The 19455-nt window shown below is 39.4% G+C and overlaps 1 protein-coding gene across 6 annotated transcripts in view; it reads right to left on the reverse strand.

The window, feature by feature from the left end:
- csmd3b (CUB and Sushi multiple domains 3b) overlaps positions 1-19455 on the reverse strand; it is an 877422-nt gene that overhangs the window by 398940 nt on the left and 459027 nt on the right. For 4 of the 6 annotated variants that reach the window (XM_061966991.2, XM_061966989.2, XM_061966988.2 and 1 more), the window contains exon 5: positions 17940-18147. In XM_061966991.2, coding sequence (XP_061822975.1) covers positions 17940-18147 — 208 coding nt within the window. The remainder of the gene's footprint in view (positions 1-17939; positions 18148-19455) is intronic. The other 2 variants (XM_072914110.1, XM_061966990.2) reach the window with 2 other exon arrangements.

Below are 19455 nucleotides of genomic sequence, written 5' to 3' on the forward strand. Positions count from 1 at the left end.
CTTTGCGTGTTGGACGCCTGCCTGTACGGTCTCTCTTCTTTTTAAAATGATTTGTTAGTAGAACTTGTAGAAATAAGCTATGACAGCTTTGGCGCTGAAGTTAAAGTCCTTTAATGTTGTGTCAGCAGGCCTGTCGCCTGACAGGATGCGCTTCCAGATATGCAGCGGCCACAATATTCGGAATGTGTCATGAGGAAGAAATCAGCCTACAAACTGTTAGTATTAGCCCCTTTTAAGCAGTTATGTAAATGCTGGTGTTTTATCACATTTTCCATGTGTTCTTTTGCGTTATCCAATGATCAACACATAACTCATATCATAGTGGAGCTGAAATGACTAATATAACATACTGAAACCTAACATAAAGGTAACGTTATATCAGTGGTGTGCCGTCAAGGCCAGCAAGGCCTTCTCTGTTGGCCTAACATACCCAGAAATCATGATCATAACTGAAGATTAAATTAATTTTTCATTTACTTTCCTTAAATATCTAAAGGTATTTATATTATCTTCGTGTCATATTCTGCTCCTTCCAATGCTATTTTTTTTAAGTTAGTCTTTGTATCCAATCAGTATTCGGCTAGCTTATGTTGCCATGCTGTACCAAATCTGCCTGGAGACTTCAGAATCAACAATGCAGGCGTCTGTGCAATGTCAGTGAACGGGCACATACAGTTGATAGATAATTGCGATAGCCAATCAGATCACGAGTTGTTGTCAGAAAGGCCTTCGAGCTGGCCTAACGCTGTGATTGGATATTCACTTGGGAGTCCTAAGTGAGTATCCAATCACAAGTTGTGAAAACAGGAAGTGGCAACGGAGCCATACGAGCCATAGAAAGCCACAGAAAACTCACCGGTACAATAACCATGAAGATAAAGTGTTTGTCTTACACCTAGTAATGCGCTGTGGACAGACGAAGCCAAGCAATGCAGGTTTAGCGAGCGGTGTGCGCATACTTGCCAACCCTCCCGGATTTTCCGGGAGACTCCCGAAATTCAGCGTCTTTCCCGAAAACCTCCGGGGACAAATGTTCTCCCGAAAATCTCCCGAAATTCAGGCGCAGCTGGAGGCCACGCCCCCTCCAGCTCCATGCGGACCTGAGTCCGCTTTCCCACGATATAAACAGTGTGCCTGCCCAATCACATTATAACTGTAGAATGATCGAGGGCGAGTTCTTGGTTTCTTATGTGGGTTTATTGTTAGGCAGTTTCATTAACGTCCTCCCAGCGCGGTAACAACACACAAACCGTAAATCAGTTTGTCTGCTGTAAACAGCAATGTTGTGACACTCTTAAACAGGACAATACTGCCATCTATAACATCAATAACATATACGGCTTTTAGAGAGTGCAGTGCACAACTGCGCACACAACAAGGAGACGAAGCAGAACAACGAGGAAGATACAGCCATGGCGACGCCGACGACGAGTAAGATGAAGAAATACGCTTTGTTGCACCTTTCCTGCCTGAGTCCGGCGATTAGTTGCAAATCTTGCTTTACTGATTGCTTGCACACAGCCAATCCAACACAAAACAAACTAGTCCCGCCCGCACTCACGCTACCGCTCCCTCTCTTCTCTCGCCCACACACTCACTGACGTCACTCACCTCACATGCTCACCTATTAAAGGGCCACACACACACACACACACACGCTACTCTCATAACAGCTTGTAAGTTCCAAACCGCAGCTGCGATTGGACCTGGATAGCCTCCAGGAAGAAGTAGTGGACTACCAAGTTCTTGGCACTGAAGATCTTCCTCAGGAAGCAAAGATTGACCGGTTTTGGGCCATGCTAGGGAGAGATGGAAGATTCCAGACTCTAATGCATTTGATGAAAGCACTTTTGTGCGTGCCACACATCAATGCATCATCAGAGAGGGTGTTCAGCATGGTTAAAAAAATAGTGACAGAGAATAGAACAAGGATGGGCAATTCAACCCTTAACTCAACAATGAGTAGATGAGTGTTATGTGTGTGTATATGTGTAAATAAATGAACACTGAAATTCAAGTATTTATTTTATTTATATATACATATATATATATATAATAAAATAAATATATATATATATATATATATAGCTAGAATTCACTGAAAGTCAAGTATTTCTTAGATATATATATATATATATATATATATATATATATATATATATATATATATATATATATATATATGAAATACTTGACTTGGTGAATTCTAGCTGTAAATATACTCCTCCCCTCTTAACCACGCCCCTAACCACGCCCCCTCCCCCGTTCCCCTACCTCCCGAAATCGGAGGTCTCAAGGTTGGCAAGTATGGGTGTGCGCTCCCGCGAGGGAAATACATTTTTGGCAGGCAATCACATTTTGGCACAACACCGGCGGTGAAATGGGGAAATGGCTGCCACTTTCACACGAATCAACCGTCTACGAGGGTACCACTGGCTTATACGGCGTCGGATGGGTGCTCCAAATTGTGAGTTCAAATATTTTATATCTTTATTTTGTCATGTTTCATTTGTTTTATACAATTATTTAAATGTTGACAGTACCACGTAAGATATGTTTTAATTGCTGAAGCGGGTTTATTGAATGTTAAATGCTCCAAAAAATAGACCCTTTTGTACACTGTTGGGGGCAGCATGGCGTAGTGGGTAGAGCAACCGTGCCAGAAACCTGAGGGTTGCAGTTTCGCTCCCCGCCTCTTACCATCCAAAAAATCGCTGCCGTTGTGTCCTTTGGCGGGACATTTCACCCTTTGCCCCCGATGCCACTCACACCGGTGATCTGAATGATGAATGATAGGTGGTGGTCGGAGGGGCCGTTGGCGCAAATTGCAGCCACGCTTCCGTCAGTCTACCCCAGGGCAGTTGTGGCTATGAAAGTAGCTTACCACCACCAGGTGTGAATGAATGATGGGTTCTACATGTAAAGCGACTTAGAAAAGCGTTATATAAATCCCAGTTATTACTGTTGAGGGGGTTCAATCCCCAGTACAGTGGAAGTGTGTTTTTGTATAGTATCTCCAGCCTTGTCCATGTGGTGACATAAATTACGATATTTTGAGAGGTGAAGTCGGACTAAGTAGGACATCACTGAAGAAATGCACAGCCCGCCACTACGTTATAAACTGGAAGCTCGATTTACAAATCCCACTTTCTTTGAAGTTTTCGATTTACGAACCCCAGAAAGAATAACATATATTTTTTTGGTTTACAAACCTTGTCTCAATGTGCGCACATTTCATTTAGCGTTTGTGTACCTTGCACTGCAGCCATTTTGTGCCCGGCAGCACATCTATTGTGGGCGGGCTGATCCCTCTTCTGTGCTCATTCAGTCGGCACAGCAGTGTTGTCGTTTGCTTCTGTGCTTAAGTAATGTGATTTTATTTAAGTGTTTTATTTTAGCTTTTTTTTTACAGCATTTATCTCGTTTTTCTAGCTCAATATGAGTCCAAAGTAAGCAATAGACAAGCGATGTGTGGTTTGAAACATTCAGGAAGTATCTACAGTGTTGTCAATACTGCCTCCTCCACCCTTCCCCCACCTTCCGCTGAACACTAAAATTATTAACTGGTAGAGTGGATGTATTTATTTATTTTTAATAGTTGTAGCGACCTAGCTGTTAAAGTAAAGGAGTTTTGTGATTTCAAACTGTGAGTGCACTGCAGGGCTAGTTACAGTGTGTGCGTGTCGGCAGGGTGGTTGCGTCCAAGGAGGAGAGTTCAGTAAGCTGTTGTTGTTTTGGCTTTATTACTAGATAAAAGGTTATCTTATATTTAGTGATTTATATTGTGTTCACAGTGTGGACTTTTGTCCAGGCTAGAATCCATTATTGTTTCTTATGGAGAAATTTGCCACAATATACAAACTTTTCTATTTATTAACCCGGTTCAAGAAGCGATTAGGTTTGTAAATTGAGGTACCACATAATTTACATCAAGTGTTTGTCGTTCGTGTGAAAGTTTTTGCTGATTAATCGTTTCTTAACCATGAGGACTTGAGGCAAAAAGTATTACAGTGCTTGGCTGACATTATTGGAGTAGTGCACTACAAGTAGCAACGCAATGTAGCCGATTATTATTATTTTTTTTTAATTTGATCATCAGTTCATGTATAGTACACTTCAAGTGCATAGCAGATAATTAAATAAAAGTATCGGTTTACATTTCCTGACCAAAAAGGTATAGGCTAAAGCTTAAAACTTACTATGGGCAGTAGTGCACTACAAGTAGCAACGCAACATAGCTTAACACATTTCTCAGTAGCGTTGCTCCTTTTTGAACCAGTAGCGATTCCTGTAGCTGAGCTATTTGTAGACCCTTGTAGCGAGGTAGTGGCCCTCAAACGCTGCAAGCTACACCGAGACAAAAGGAATGACAAATCCAAGGGGAAAAACTAAAAAAATGCGTAGAAAATCTGATGATTGGCTGGTTTACATATGATGAGTTATGACCGGTTAAGGTTAAGGCAAAAACATAGCGCCAATCAAAGACAAGGACGGATCATCGAAACCAGGAAGCAAAATCAGAAACCACATAAGGAGAAGGTCTCACCTTGGATGAGAACAAGGTGGTATTTAGGCTCCGTCCACACTGCAGGAGACAATGTCCAATTCTAATGTAAACGCAAACTGACCCGCATACAGACATGACGTCAGCACCTGTCCATGCACTAAGTTAGTCCGATTTCTCAAATATTTCTGCTCTAAATAAGCCTCCCACAACCCATGGAAACACCTTAATCCGATCGTGTTTGGTTTATTAAAAATGGGACAAACACACCTGTATAATGCGATTGGAAACCAGATCTCTTGAGGGGGTGTGCGCGGCCGGAGAGGAGGACCCTTCATACACCACATGCGACAGTCTCAACTCGCGGGATACAACCCGGAAGCAAATACCGTACAATAAAAACGTAGTAACAATTATAATGAAGAGGAGATTGTTTATTTGCTTCACAAATTAAAAGAACGGAACATTTTGAAGTGCGTCGATGGAAGAAAAAAACAAATGGAGATTTATTTAAAAAAAGGTAGCTAAGAAATGTAAAATGCCAGTTTAATTTGGACTCCCGGAAGAAATACGAATGAGTTAAAATAAAATGAAGTACGTATATTAAAGGCGAATAATAAAGCGTACACAAACCTCTTCATGTGCATTTGTGCAATCCAAACTGATTAACTTTCCGCACAACTGGCAAAATAGTCTAAAACAATAGCAACCTTCCTCTGGAACAGTATCGATCAGGGCTCATACGGTCTTTTCCTTCAGATTTAAAACTTCTTCCGTTAGTCCACAGAGCCTTTGCTGCCTTTTGAGTGAACCTTGAGACATTCAAAAGATTTTGATTCCATGATTTTCGTCCGAAATTTTTTTCTAAAAAAAATATTCCGCGAGCCTTTCTTTGCATCGGACCTGAATCCATCTCGATACATTCTTGGTAGTAGCGTCATGTTCGTAGCGCAATCCAATACCATTAATGTTTGCTAATTAACATCAACATGGCTATTAGAAATGTAATATTTGTAATCTGTGCCAATATTACAGCAGACAAGTTGTAAGGATCCGCAATGCCTCGTGTGACGTCAAAGGTCAACCTAAAAGTAATTAATTTGTACGCGCTAAACTGAAATATGGCACATGGCGTATGACCAATTGTCGCATTAGGTGTCAAACTCATTTTAGCTCAGGGGCCGCATGGAGGAAAATGTGTGCACACGCGGGCCGGACGATTAAAATTATGGCATTAAAACTAAAAAAATAAAGACAACTTCAGATTGTTTTCTTCATCTTACTTTGGCCAAAAATAGAACAAACGCATTCTGAAAATATTACAATAAAAAATATAGAAAAAAATACCGGCCGCGGTAAAGTTTAGATCCATAAAGGAAAGAAGAAAGTGAATGAATGTTTATAACTGAATACATTTACATATGCATAAAAATGTGTTTTCTTTCCTATTATTTTTTTTATGAATTAAGTAACGTTTATGACAACCTTTTTCCAAAACAATATAGAATGTGAGATATAACAGGATAATGCATACATTTATCATTTGTTTTCAAAACGGTTACAAAAAAGTTGGACCCCATTTTTATGACTTGATGGGGTCTCTGGGACCCCATTTTGAAAATTCCTAGCTCCAACACTGATGGAGTATTGGGGCGTGCAAAACAGCAGCAGGCGACTGTGGCCTGCGAGCCGGTTCTAATACTAATCAAATATCATCCCGGGTGCCATAGATCATTCATTCGCGGGCCTCGACTTTGACACTTAGGCATTAGAGAGCGTGCATGGACCCTTGCACTTCACACGTAGGTGTGAAAATACATTAAACCAAACTATTTGATAACTCAGACTAATTGAGTGCATGGAAACGTAGTGACTGTTTACAAAAGTAAACATGGCTCCAATTCAAGTCGGTCTCGGTCCTGGCAAATTTGTGGCACTTTCAAGTTTGTGCAATCAAAGTCAACATTTTCTGAATTAAATTAGTGTGTGTAAAAGGTTAAGAAAGAAGAGGGCAAGCATTTTGGCTGACGCAGTTTGTGGGGCATTTGCTACGACGTTTGCGCCGAATAGCGTGTAGTTGGAGCAGTCAGAGACAGGAGTGGTGGAACAATAACGTGAGCTCCTATTAAACATATTATTTTCACCTGTTTTCTGCTCATTTGTCAAATATTTATTTTGCAACCGTTTATTTTGGCGAAGTATAATTACGCCAACAGCTTTTTGATGACATATAGGTTGGATGAATGCGACCGGAGCGTTCATATTGTAGTAACAACACATACATATCTGAATTTATACCCACAAATGAAAAAAGCCCGGGTCGAATAAAAAAAAAAATCTGAATTGCATTGTTCAAATTAACATGAACAAATCTGATACAGGTCATACATGAGCAAAACATTTGGAATTGAGCTGCAGTGTGAGCAAGGCTTTAGTGTCGGGTGTAAACTCAACTAGAATGTACAAACCCAGTTTCCATATGAGTTGGGACATTGTGTTAGATGTAAATATAAACGGAATACAATGATTTGCAAATCATTTTCAATCCATATTCAGTTGAATATGCTACAAAGACAACATATTTGATGTTCAAACTGAGAAACTTTTTTTTTTTTGCAAATAATCATTAACTTTAAAATTTGATGCCAGCAACACGTGACAAAGAAGTTGGGAAAGGTGGCAATAAATACTGATAAAGTTGAGGAATGCTCATCAAACACTTATTTGGAACATCCCACAGGTGAACAGGCAATTTGAGAACAGGTGGGTGCCATGATTGGGTATAAAAGTAGATTCCATGAAATGCTCAGTCATTCACAAACAAGGATGGGGCGAGGGTCACCACTTTGTCAACAAATGCGTGAGCAAATTGTTGAACAGTTTAAGAAAAAACTTTCTCATCCACCTATTGCAAGGAATTTAGGGATTTCACCATCAACGGTCCGTAATATCATCAAAGGGTTCAGAGAATCTGGAGAAATCACTGCACGTAAACAGCTAAGCCCGTGACCTTCAGTCCCTCAGGATGTACTGCATCAACAAGCGACATCAGTGTGTAAATGATATCACCACATGGGCTCAGGAACACTTCAGAAACCCACTGTCAGTAACTACAGTTGGTCGCTACATCTGTAAGTGCAGGTTAAAACTCTCCTATGCAAGGCGAAAACCGTCTATCAACAACACCCAGAAACGGCGTCGGCTTCGCTGGGCCTGAGCTCATCTAAGATGGACTGATACAAAGTGGAAAAGTGTTCTGTGGTCTGACGAGTCCACATTTCAAATTGTTTTTGGAAACTGTGGAGGTCGTGTCCACCGGACCAAAGATGAAAAGAACCATCCGGATTGTTATAGGCGCAAAGTTGAAAAGCCAGCATCTGTGATGGTATGGGGGTGTATTAGTGCCCAAGACATGGGTAACTTACACATCTGTGAAGGCGCCATTAATGCTGAAAGGTACATACAGGTTTTGGAGCAACATATGTTGCCATCCAAGCAACATTACCATGGACGCCCCTGCTTATTTCAGCAAGACAATGCCAAGCCACGTTTTACATCAACGTGGCTTCATAATAAAAGAGTGCGGGTACTAGACTGGCCTGCCTGTAGTCCAGACCTGTCTCCCATTGAAAATGTGTGGCGCATTATGAAGCCTAAAATACCACAACGGAGACCCCGGGACTGTTGAACAACTTAAGCTGTACATCAAGCAAGAATGGGAAAGAATTCCACCTGAGAAGCTTAAAAAATGTGTCTCCTCAGTTCCAAAACGTTTACTGAGTGTTGTTAAAAGGAAAGGCCATGTAACACAGTGGTGAACATGCCCTTTCCCAACTACTTTGGCACGTGTTGCAGCCAATAAATTCTAAGTTAATTGTTATTTGCAAAAAAAAAATAAAGTTTATGAGTTTGAACATCAAATATCTTGTCTTTGTAGTGCATTCAACTGAATATGGGTTGAAAAGGATTTGCAAATCATTGTATTCCGTTTATATTTACATCTAACACAATTTCCCAACTATGGAAACGGGGTTTGTAAAAGGATGTCATCCACTTTAGGGGAGCTTCCAAAATAAAATCTTGCACTCCGTAAATATAGTATTTGATGCACATTTTGCTGCTTTGTCTGTATGAATAACTACTGTATTTTTCGGACAATAGGGCGCAGCGGATAATAAGGCACACTGCCGATGAGCGGGTCTGTTCAGGTCTATTTTCATACAAAAGGATGAATGCCCCATGACAAGCGGATCGAGACAAAGAAGTAGCTTAATGACTACGACGCGTGCTACAATGGCGGACCCACGCAAATGATCGCAACTTATGCAGATCCCAAATACACATCAGCAGGAACCAATAGGTATATAGGTATGTTGAAGCACAGTGCGTCTGACTACAGTAGCCGTAATGCGCCGACAATCCATCAAGTGTTGCGGCTTCGTAGCTTACCAAAGTCGGACTAAAGTATTTTGACAGATTTTTGAGCGCCGTGTAAAATGTGCTATATTCTCAATGAAACATCAACGTTTTGGGCTTGCTAGCTAACATGTACTTGCTAGCGTCATTTATTGAACAGTGGGCGACAACCTGCAGTCCACACATATATCTTATGTGTGACTGCCATCTACTGGTCACACTTAACATTACACCAAGTACCAAATGAAATTGCTTTGAGGTCGGTAAGCACAAGCAGAATTAATACGTACATAAGGTGCAACGGGAAATAAGGCGCACTGACGATTTTTGAGAAAATTTAAGGATTTTAAGTACGCTTTATAGTCCGAAAAATATGGTATGTTTCTTTCAGCATGCATCAATAGGTCATTCACCGGTACTTTTGTTTAATTGACATTATTTTTAACATTTTAAAGAAGTATTGTTTTGTTTTGGTTATCCTGACAGTGCACAGCTGTGTGAGCAAACCACACATGGGGTAAGAAGGTCCATGCAGATTACTCCATGCCGCTTAGTTAACACTTGTTTACATGTTACATAGGATTCAAGTCCTGGCACAAAAATATGTTCACTTATATTTATTATTTTTCATGTAAAGATGGAGTTTGTTAATGTCTGTTTTGTGAGACAAATGTTTTGCCATTTCCCTTTATCATTTTAATTGTCATTTTGTGGTTTCTGTTGAAACAGTAATATTTTCTGTGCTGAAAAGTCCCCATTCCAATAAAGGGTACTGCATATATTTGGTGTTTGCAAGTTCAAAGAAATGTTAAAATGTTAAAACGCCGGACAGACTGGGCATGTTTCCGTTTCCAGTTTGTGTTTATTTATATATGGAAGATGTGTACTAAATTTTGCGGTGATTCTGCTTCACATCCGGAAGTTACAGTGCTTGTTTTGTAGCGCTTTGTGAGACTGGTTAGTCATAAAACTAATAGTGCAGTCAACACAGTAGAGGTGATTTTTTGGACACATTTTCATTCTTGTGTATGCAAGCTCAGTAGTAGAAGAGTGGAATTTGGCAGAACCTGAAACCAAGCACCCAAGCAGGTGGTGCCCCTTTGACCATTGATCCAACTGAACGGAATGCTAACGAGGGTGATTTCATCCTAATGACCATTGTTGTGCTGGCAGAGGTCTCACTTTTTTGTATCTGAACAGCTGCTGTTTTACACCACATAATAGCAAAAACAGCCTTGTCAAGCTGCAGAATGTGGACCACTAGTATGTGGGCTGCATTCAGTGGTACACCAAATAATGACTTGATTAAAGTACAGTGTTTTATTATCTTATATTCATACACAGTGTTACTCTTCAAACTGTGTGTTAAAGTGGCCAAAAATATTACATATACCGCATTTTTCGGAGTATAAGTCGCACCTGCCGAAAATGCATAGTAAAGAAGGAAAAAAAAACATATATAAGTCGCACTGGAGTATAAGTCGCATTTTTTGGGGACATTTATTTGATAAAACCCAACACCAAGAATAGACATTTGAAAGGCAATTTAAAGTAAATAAAGAATAGTGAACAACAGGCTGAATAAGTGTACGTTACATGACGCATAAATAACCAACTGAGAACGTGCCTGGTATGTTAACGTAACATATTATGGTAAGAGTCATTCAAATAACTATAACATATAGAACATGCTATGCGTTTACCAAACAATCTGTCACTCCTAATCGCTAAATCCCATGAAATCTTATACGTCTAGTCTCTTACGTGAATGAGCTAAATAATATTATTTGATATTTTACGCTAATGTGTTAATAATTTCACACATAAGTCGCTCCTGAGTATAAGTCGCACCCCCGGCCAAACTATGAAAAAAACTGGGACTTATAGTCCGAAAAATACGGTACTTGTTAAATAAAAACACTGACTTGATGTTAATGAATACTTAGGCCTACTATGCTACTGTATTTTATTGTTAGTCATTATGATGGTACTTGTAGAGCCAAGTTTTTTCTTAGGTGGTACTCGGTGAAAAAAGTTTGAGAACACATGCTGTAGCATATACATACTTTGGATCCTGCACCAGGCCCTCAGGCTATGTCTACACTAAGCCGGATAACCCCTTAAACTAATAATTAATTGGCCTAAGCCGGGTTTCAGCCACGCTAAATCACCGTTTAAGGCCCCCTTCCTCGGACAATTTTTTTACACAGGTAAGTGCGCCGTCTATTTCTTTGTAGGGACTCATTGGTCGTTTACAAACTGAGTTCGGAGAGGAAGTGACCTCAGAAAGAACACGCCACAGCCAGCTTCATAACAACCCGTTCGGTAACTCGACGGCAACCACGAGAAAGATGAGGCGAGTCATCCAGACATGCCCGTGTTTCTCCTTCTTGTACATGTACAGACGCTTGTGGAAATCACACATCAATACCTTAAGAGAAGGAAACAGGCGATTGCAGCTATTTCGGATACAACACATCTCAGACGGCAACATAATGTTGAGCAACGGTTTTGGATAAGCCCTGGAAGAACGGCAGCTTGGTGGGATATGTTTGTCACCAAGTGTGTTGTGTCAGAGGAATGTCAAGAGAACTTTCGAATGTCCAGGTCAGCTGTGATTCTACTTAGTGAAAAACTTTGTCCATTTTTCGAAGGAGAGACAAGGACAATGCGGGCTCCCGTGGACAAGGGAAGACTACGAAAATAGCGAATGCATTTGGACTGACAAAGCAGACTATATCAGTTATTGTCTGCGATGTATGTCGAGCGATTACTCAACGTCTAGTTTTGTACTCCATAGCTATTGTGAAGCAGTGACGTGCGGTGAGGTTCATGGCTGGTGAGGCACTGACTTCATCACAGTCAGATTTACAAACATATGAACCCTAAAGAGTATCTTATTCACCATTTGATTGGCAGCAGTTAACGGGTTATGTTTAAAAGCCCATACAAGCATTCTTCCCTGCTTAGCACTCAGCATCAAGGGTTGGAATTGGGGGTTAAATCAACAAAAATGATTCCCGGGTGCGGCGCCGCTGCTGCCCACTACTCCCCTCACCTCCCAGGGGGTGATCAAGGGGATGGGTCAAATGCAGAGGACAAATTTCACAACACCTAGTGTGTGTGTGACAATCATTGCTACTTTAACTTAACTTTAACTTTACACATACAAACTGTAGCACACAAAAAAGCACAAAAAACGTTATTATGGTCTTACCTTTACTTATAAATGAAGTCCATTCGCAGCTCCTTTTGAACAAAAGCATCGATAACTTGTTTGTAGAAGTCTTCCTTATCGTTCTTCAGTTTTAAAAGTCTCTCTGTCTCGATGGAGATCTTCCTTTAAGTATTACCTCCTGCTTCGATTGAAAGTCCAGTTTAGAAAACTGTTTTATTTTAGATATGTAATCCTCCATGTTAACAGTCCAGGCAAGAGGAACAAATAAACGATCGCTGCTAACTGTTGCTGTTTGTTGTCACTTCTTTTGCAGTCAAGTAGTCGCAGAAATGCTCCCTGGGATCACTACCGCCCTCTACCACCAGGAGGCGGGATTACTACGAGCCTCACACAGTGCGTCTTCGCAGCAGTTTTATGATTGCTCAGCACAAGAAATACGTTACACACATACAGTTGTTGACAAAATACACTGTACATTATATACCTCAGCTAACTAAACTATGGAAATGTATAATATAATTCATATAGCAATACGGTCTCACTGCACAGCAGGCCAGCAGTTAGCCGAGTCATTGCGCAATCCATGGTGAGGCACAATTGAGTGACGTGCCTCAACTGGCTGCTGACTCACCGCAAGTCTCTACTCAGTATTTGAACGGCAAATGTGAAAATTCAGCGATTTTGAATAAAAAATAATCTAAAACTGGTGAAGTTAAATGGAAAATAACTTTATAGTATAATCACTGGATACATATAACAATTGAATTATTTTTATTTCTTTTTAATTTTTTTTTCTTTCCATGATGGCACGTGAGGCCCCGCCTCACCTGACTGCACGTCACTGTTGTGAAGCCATGAAGTGGTTGCGGCCGTCAAGTACGACCGCCAATTTCAGCCTACAAGCACAGTGTTCTGTTGTTGGTTGTTGTAAAATGTTCTTTATCACATTGTTTACTTTCAAACGTCCATTAAAGATATGATTCATGTATGATGGCTCAGGTGTGATTTACTACAATAGTCTAATAGCTGCTGATGGTGAAGCAAGGAGGGTTTACTGTTAAAAGAAATGTGGCAATAATCTACATTGAAACACAGTGTAAGAATACACTTCCAGGTCAGAGGTGACTATGCGTACTAGGTCGCGTTGCGCCGGCGGACGGAGGGGTTAAGGGGTCTTAAACCGTGGCATTGTTGTGTGTGAACACGGATAAGGTTAGGTGGGATTTACCCTGGATAACCTTAGTGTAGAAGGTGCCTCAGATATCCAAGTCTGTGAGCATGAAGTGATGTGGCCTGCTCAGGTGAGAAGCACAATGACTTGAATGCATGAGAATATTCACAAGCATCTCTTGGGGATCCATTAGTGGCACGCTGGACTGGCCAAATTGTCGTCAACAGACGCTATTTCCCTGCAGAAATGTACCAAATCCACTTTCTCGTGGGCCGGCAAGTGAAATTGGGACGTAGAAGAATATTATGTAGTAATGTCTGGGGGGAGAAGGGATGAATACATGGACAATGAGGGAGAGCTAAGATTCTGGAGGGGCTGTGGGAGCAGAATTAAGGTCCATTGGGGGGGGCAAAGCACACACGCTTGAAGGAAAGGACACAAGAAGGGAACTTGTCAAACATGAGTGTGAGAAAGCTGCAATTACATTACAAGCGTGTAAGCAATTAAGTGGTAATCCGCCGCCGCTTGACTTTAACGCAGGTTCCGTACCGGATTATAAACGTGGGACTTTAGCCAAAAAAACAGACGAGCTGTTGGGAAATGTGAAACTTTCTCCCCACCTGCAAATTTCTATCATCCACTACTACTTTTTTTTTATTTATTTTTTTAAGAACTGTGTAAACATGAAAAAAACCGACAACCAACATTGTCAAAGGAGGCCCTGACTTATTGCCCATAGGCTAAGAACGCAAATGGAAATGGTGCGTTGCGGTAAATCATTAGACGCACTTAATCAAATTGCAAGTAAGAGAAAAATCAAAGTACGGTGTGTAATGAGATTAGAGAATGCTGATTAGATTAGTGTGCTTGTGCAAAACAAAAGTCTGAATCAAAACACAACAAAAAAGGTCACAACTTCTCTTGCTTGGATTTGATCTTTGCTAGTTTTTAGATCTGGCTCCTTGTTCCAAACACAAGGATTAGGATTAAACAATACACAAATAAAAGCATGTTTAAAGGACTCGTTATGTACATGATGTTGTAAAATATTATTTTCGCAATGATAATCAAACGGGGACTGAATCGTAATGTTAAACAGGCAAAATAATCATAAAGCAGAGATACAGGGGATGCTCTCGTTCAATTAATATTGTTATAGCATTGCATTTTGTTTGATTAATAGCAAATATTAACTTATTTGTACACTTGTATGACAAGAAAAAAAACAGTTATACTTTTATAAGGGCCACAGTTTGACCCTGGAACTGATTATTTGTATTTATATGTTTTAAAAATTCATAAAAACACAATGGTGATGTTTTAGAATATATTTAAAAGAGAATATGATGGCCAAAGTTAAACCCTGGGACTGATTATTTTAAATTGATATATTTTTTTATTAAAAACAACAATTTCGTTATATTTTTGATCATGTATAATATTTTGAAATATCTGTGCTCATTAAATGTAATTGTTTTAATGATTTACTGTTTTCTTAATAGTTGTGGTGAACTATTTTTTTACACTTGTATGACAAAACAAACCCCTATAGGTATTAAATAGGGATGTCCGATAATGGCTTTTTGCCGCTATCCGATATTGTCCAACTCTTTAATTACCGATACCGATATCAACCGATATATACAGTCGTGGAATTAACACATTATTATGCCTTATTTGGACAACCAGGTATGGTGAAGATATGGCACTTTTTAAAAAAATGAATAAGACAAAATAAGATAAATAAATTAAAAACATTTTCTTGAATAAAAAAGAAAGTAAAACAATATAAAAACAGTAACATAGAAACTAGTAATTAATGAAAATTTGTAAAATTAACTGTTAAAGGTTAGTACTATTAGTGGACCAGCAGCACGCACAATCATGTGTGCTTACGGACTGTATCCCTTGCAGACTGTATTGATATATATTGATATATAATGTAGGAACCAGAATATTAATAACAGAAAGAAACAACCCTTTTGTGTGAATGAGTGTAAATGGGGGAGGGAGGTTTTTTGGGTTGGTGCACTAATAGTAAGTGCATCTTGTGTTTTTTATGTTGATATAATTTATAAAAAAAAATAAAAAAAAAACAAACAAAAAAACGATACCGATAATAATAAAAAAAAAACCAAGAATTTCCGATATACATTTTAACGCATTTATCGGCCGATAATATCGGCCTGCCGATATTATCGGACATCTCTAGTATTAAATATACACATATACACACATATATATATATATATATATATGTACTTTAACTTATATATACATATATATGTACTTTAACTTATATATATATATATATATATATATATATATATATATATATATATATATATATATATATAGTATATATACTGTATATATATATTATATATATATATATATATATATATATATATATATATATATATATATATATATATATATATATATATATGCATATATATACTGTATATACATACAGTATATATTATAAATTATGATGACCACAGCTTGACCCTGGAACTGGTTATTATCAATATTGTTTTATCAGAATTACAATTAAAACATATATTTGTATATATTTAATAATCTACATTATTTTGAAATGTTTTGCTTATTTTTTGTATTAAACCTATTTTTCCACCTGTATGACAAAAAAAAAAAAAAAACCTGAAGTCAATGAATATTTAAAAAAAAAGATGGCCACAGCTAGACCCTGGAATGGATCCACCCCTCCTCCCCAACCCCCAATTGTATACGAAATATAAGGGTTTTAACTGTACACAACAATTTCGGTTCGGTACGTACCTCGGTTTAGAGGTCACGGTTGGGTTCATTTTTGGTACAGTAAGAAAACAACAAAATATAAGTTTTTGGGTTATTTATTTACCAAATTTGTAAACAATGGCTTTATCCTTTTAACATTGGGAACACTATAATAATTCTGCCCACGTTAATCAACATTAAACTGCCTCAAGTTGTTGCTCAGATTAAATAAAATGACAAAACTTTTCTTCTACATATAAAAAGTGCAACATTAAACAGTTTCAAGTCAACTCATCATGCTTAATTTATTACAGCATCTGGGAAGCCTGTAGTTGATTGTTATTATGTAAATGTTATATGTATTTATTTTTATCAACATGTGATAGCAGGGACCCTGCCATTCAAAACTAGGCTGCTACATTACTAATGATTAATGTAACTCTAGCTGAAAAAATGGTACAATAGCAATAAGAGAGACTATTCATCCCTGAACACCATGGAGTTCATGTAGGCTTAATGATGTAGTTACATTATTATATCAACTATCAGACACAGAAACTCTTCATTTAACACAATGTCCTTTTTTGCTGCGTCAACACAGCTCAATCAACACAGAAAAAGGTAAAGTGAAATAACAGACAGACAGGGCTTTGCTGTCCTTAACACACACACACACACACACACACACACACACACACACACACACACACACACACACACACACACACACGCATGCACACACAAACACACCGCAGAATGAGCTAACGTTACGCTCAAAGCGAATTAGCCTTCACCTCAAGCCAGGACTGCGAGCGAGCTGAGCTGCAGTTTATATTTCTAGAACGTCAATGGGCTCATAGTGATGTTACTAGTAGTTGACTGGGAGGTGTTTATTATAATTTGGGAAGAGTCCGCTGCCTGATGGTTACCTGCTAAACGCTAAGCACTGAATTCATGCGCTCTGAATACGCACTGCTGATTGGCTGTTACCGCTCTGAATATGCACTGCTGATTGGCTGTTACTGCTCTGAATATGCACTGCTGATTGGCTGTTACCGCTCTGTATGTAACCAATCAGATGGTTGTGTGGGTGGGACAATGCTGGGTGTTGTGTACTGACAGAGACAGGCAGAAGGAAGCGGAGCAGCTTGTTAAGACTTTAGCTTAGCTTAATATGTTCGTGTGGAAACTCGTTCGGTACATCTCCGAACCGAACCGAACCCCCGTACCGAAACGGTTCAATACAAATACACATACCATTACACCCCTACAAAAAATACAATTAACAACATAATAGTGACATATTGTTATCATATGTTTCTGATAATATTTTTTGCAATAGATGTGCCATTAAAAATACAATTACGATGTTACTAAATTGGCGGTAAACTTATTTTTACACTTGAAGAGAATTTAAAGCACATTAAAATGTTACAACAAAATACAGTACAGTTAATCTAGGATGTACGGTTTTATGATGACTACAGTTTGACCCTGAAACTGATTAATTGAATTACTATTATGTACTAGTCTAAGCAAAATGTATTGTTAATAAATTATAAAATACACAAAAATATAGGATTAAGTGTAAGTAAAAATGTAAAGGTTAAACTATCCCTTTAAAAAAAATGCTTGTGTAGTTTGTAAAGTATCGGAAGATACCACAGTTTGACCCTGGAACTGATTGTTTTAATATTTCCTCAGGAAAAAATAAAATAAAAATATCCATATTGATAATGATGAGTTTTTTTCTTGCCCTGATGTGGGATCTGAGCCGAGGCTTGTGCAGCCCTTTGAGACATTTGTGATTAAGTAAACTTTGATTGATTGAGTGATTGATTGATAATACAAAACATAAAACAGTAAAAAGCAGCGTGACGTAGAACAATAAGCCAATAAGTGTCACTCACCAAATGGTCGGTGGTTCGGATCCTTCCACTTCCAGGTAGTCGTACTTCTCCTCGGTGTGGAAGTCTGTAAAGACGACAGAGATGGTGTCTCCGGGTTCGGCCAATAGGATCCAAGTACAGTCGGCCTGGTTACCATAGTTGCCGGGGTAACCGGGACTGGTCACCACCCCACTGCCGCCCCTCACAGTGCCCCCACATGTGTCCTCAGCTGTCAATCAAATCAGAATGACAAATAGAAAAACCTGGGTTAGGGAGAGGAGGAGGGACTGAGGGGCGGACTTTTTTTTCTTTTTTTTTTTTAATAAATCAATTTGTAGCAAATGTATGTAAGGTACAACGTGTAATGGAAAACTTATTTCCAGTACACAAAGCAGGTCAGCCAGCCCAACACCCTGCCTTCTCTCTCCCAAAAAGAGGCCAAGACACTCTTGAATGTTGTTGACTACGCAATTAGTGACTCATCTGCAGAGGGGGTCAGGCTGCAGTTCCTGCGGTCGACACCTAGGGGGCCGCCGTCCTCGCCTCCGATCACCAACAAAGGGATCTAACTGCTAACTTGTTTTGTCCAATTCGAGTGTCCGTCAGTGAGACTGGGACTGAGAGTAACGTTGCATAACAGATAAAGACACATGGATTGCGCTGTGCACACGGCATAAATTATAAAAAATATAATTTATACACAGAGGAGGGGGACACATTGGACGACATTGGACCTTTTAGTGTGTCACTGGGGGTCCAATATGGCTGAATTGGTGCCCCAGTGACAAAAGACGCAATGTAGAAACCATCTTCAAGTCTAAATTCCACTGGTATAATTTGTAGATACACATAACAGAGGCCATAGAGGTACACAACACAAAAAGACATGTCCAAACACAACAAAGGGTGCAGAATAACTTTTCAGGGCACACAATGTCAAATTGCACTCTGAAAAAGTCCTTTTATGAGACTTTTGACGATTGGGTGCACACGCTCCAGGCTACCTTTGGAGGCGGAGCATGTGCACATGACAAAGACAGGGAAGGGTGAGAAGGGGGTGGGGGGAGCAGACTCCGCCAACACACAAGTTGGAGGCTGACTGTGGCCCCCGAAAGACCCACAACAAAAAGTAATCAACAGGACGATAAAAAAGAAACAGATCGCAAAAATTCCTTACAGGAAGTTGCAGCACATATAGCGCAACTCGAGTCCGGAATAGAAGCGGGATCACACAGTAGGGAGAGGGGGAGGGGGGTGGGGGGATGCAGGATGAAGCTCACAACAAATAGAAGACAGCTCAATTTGCAACGTGCCAAAGTCCAATCTATAAACATGTTGGAAAATTTATGAAAAGTACAAAGAGACAGGCAAGACAATTACAGTACAAGCACGCACAGACAATATACGCAGAGTGTGAGTTGACGAGTTGTACACTGACTACTCTAAATTATATAGTGTTTTATAGCACGCAAGTTGTGTAAAGTAGGCATGATTAAGAAAAGCAACAATCAACTGGGATGTTCTGAACTCCTGTTTA

The sequence above is a fragment of the Nerophis lumbriciformis genome, linkage group LG11, assembly GCF_033978685.3.
Source record: "Nerophis lumbriciformis linkage group LG11, RoL_Nlum_v2.1, whole genome shotgun sequence".
Taxonomy (NCBI): Eukaryota; Metazoa; Chordata; class Actinopteri; order Syngnathiformes; family Syngnathidae; genus Nerophis; species Nerophis lumbriciformis.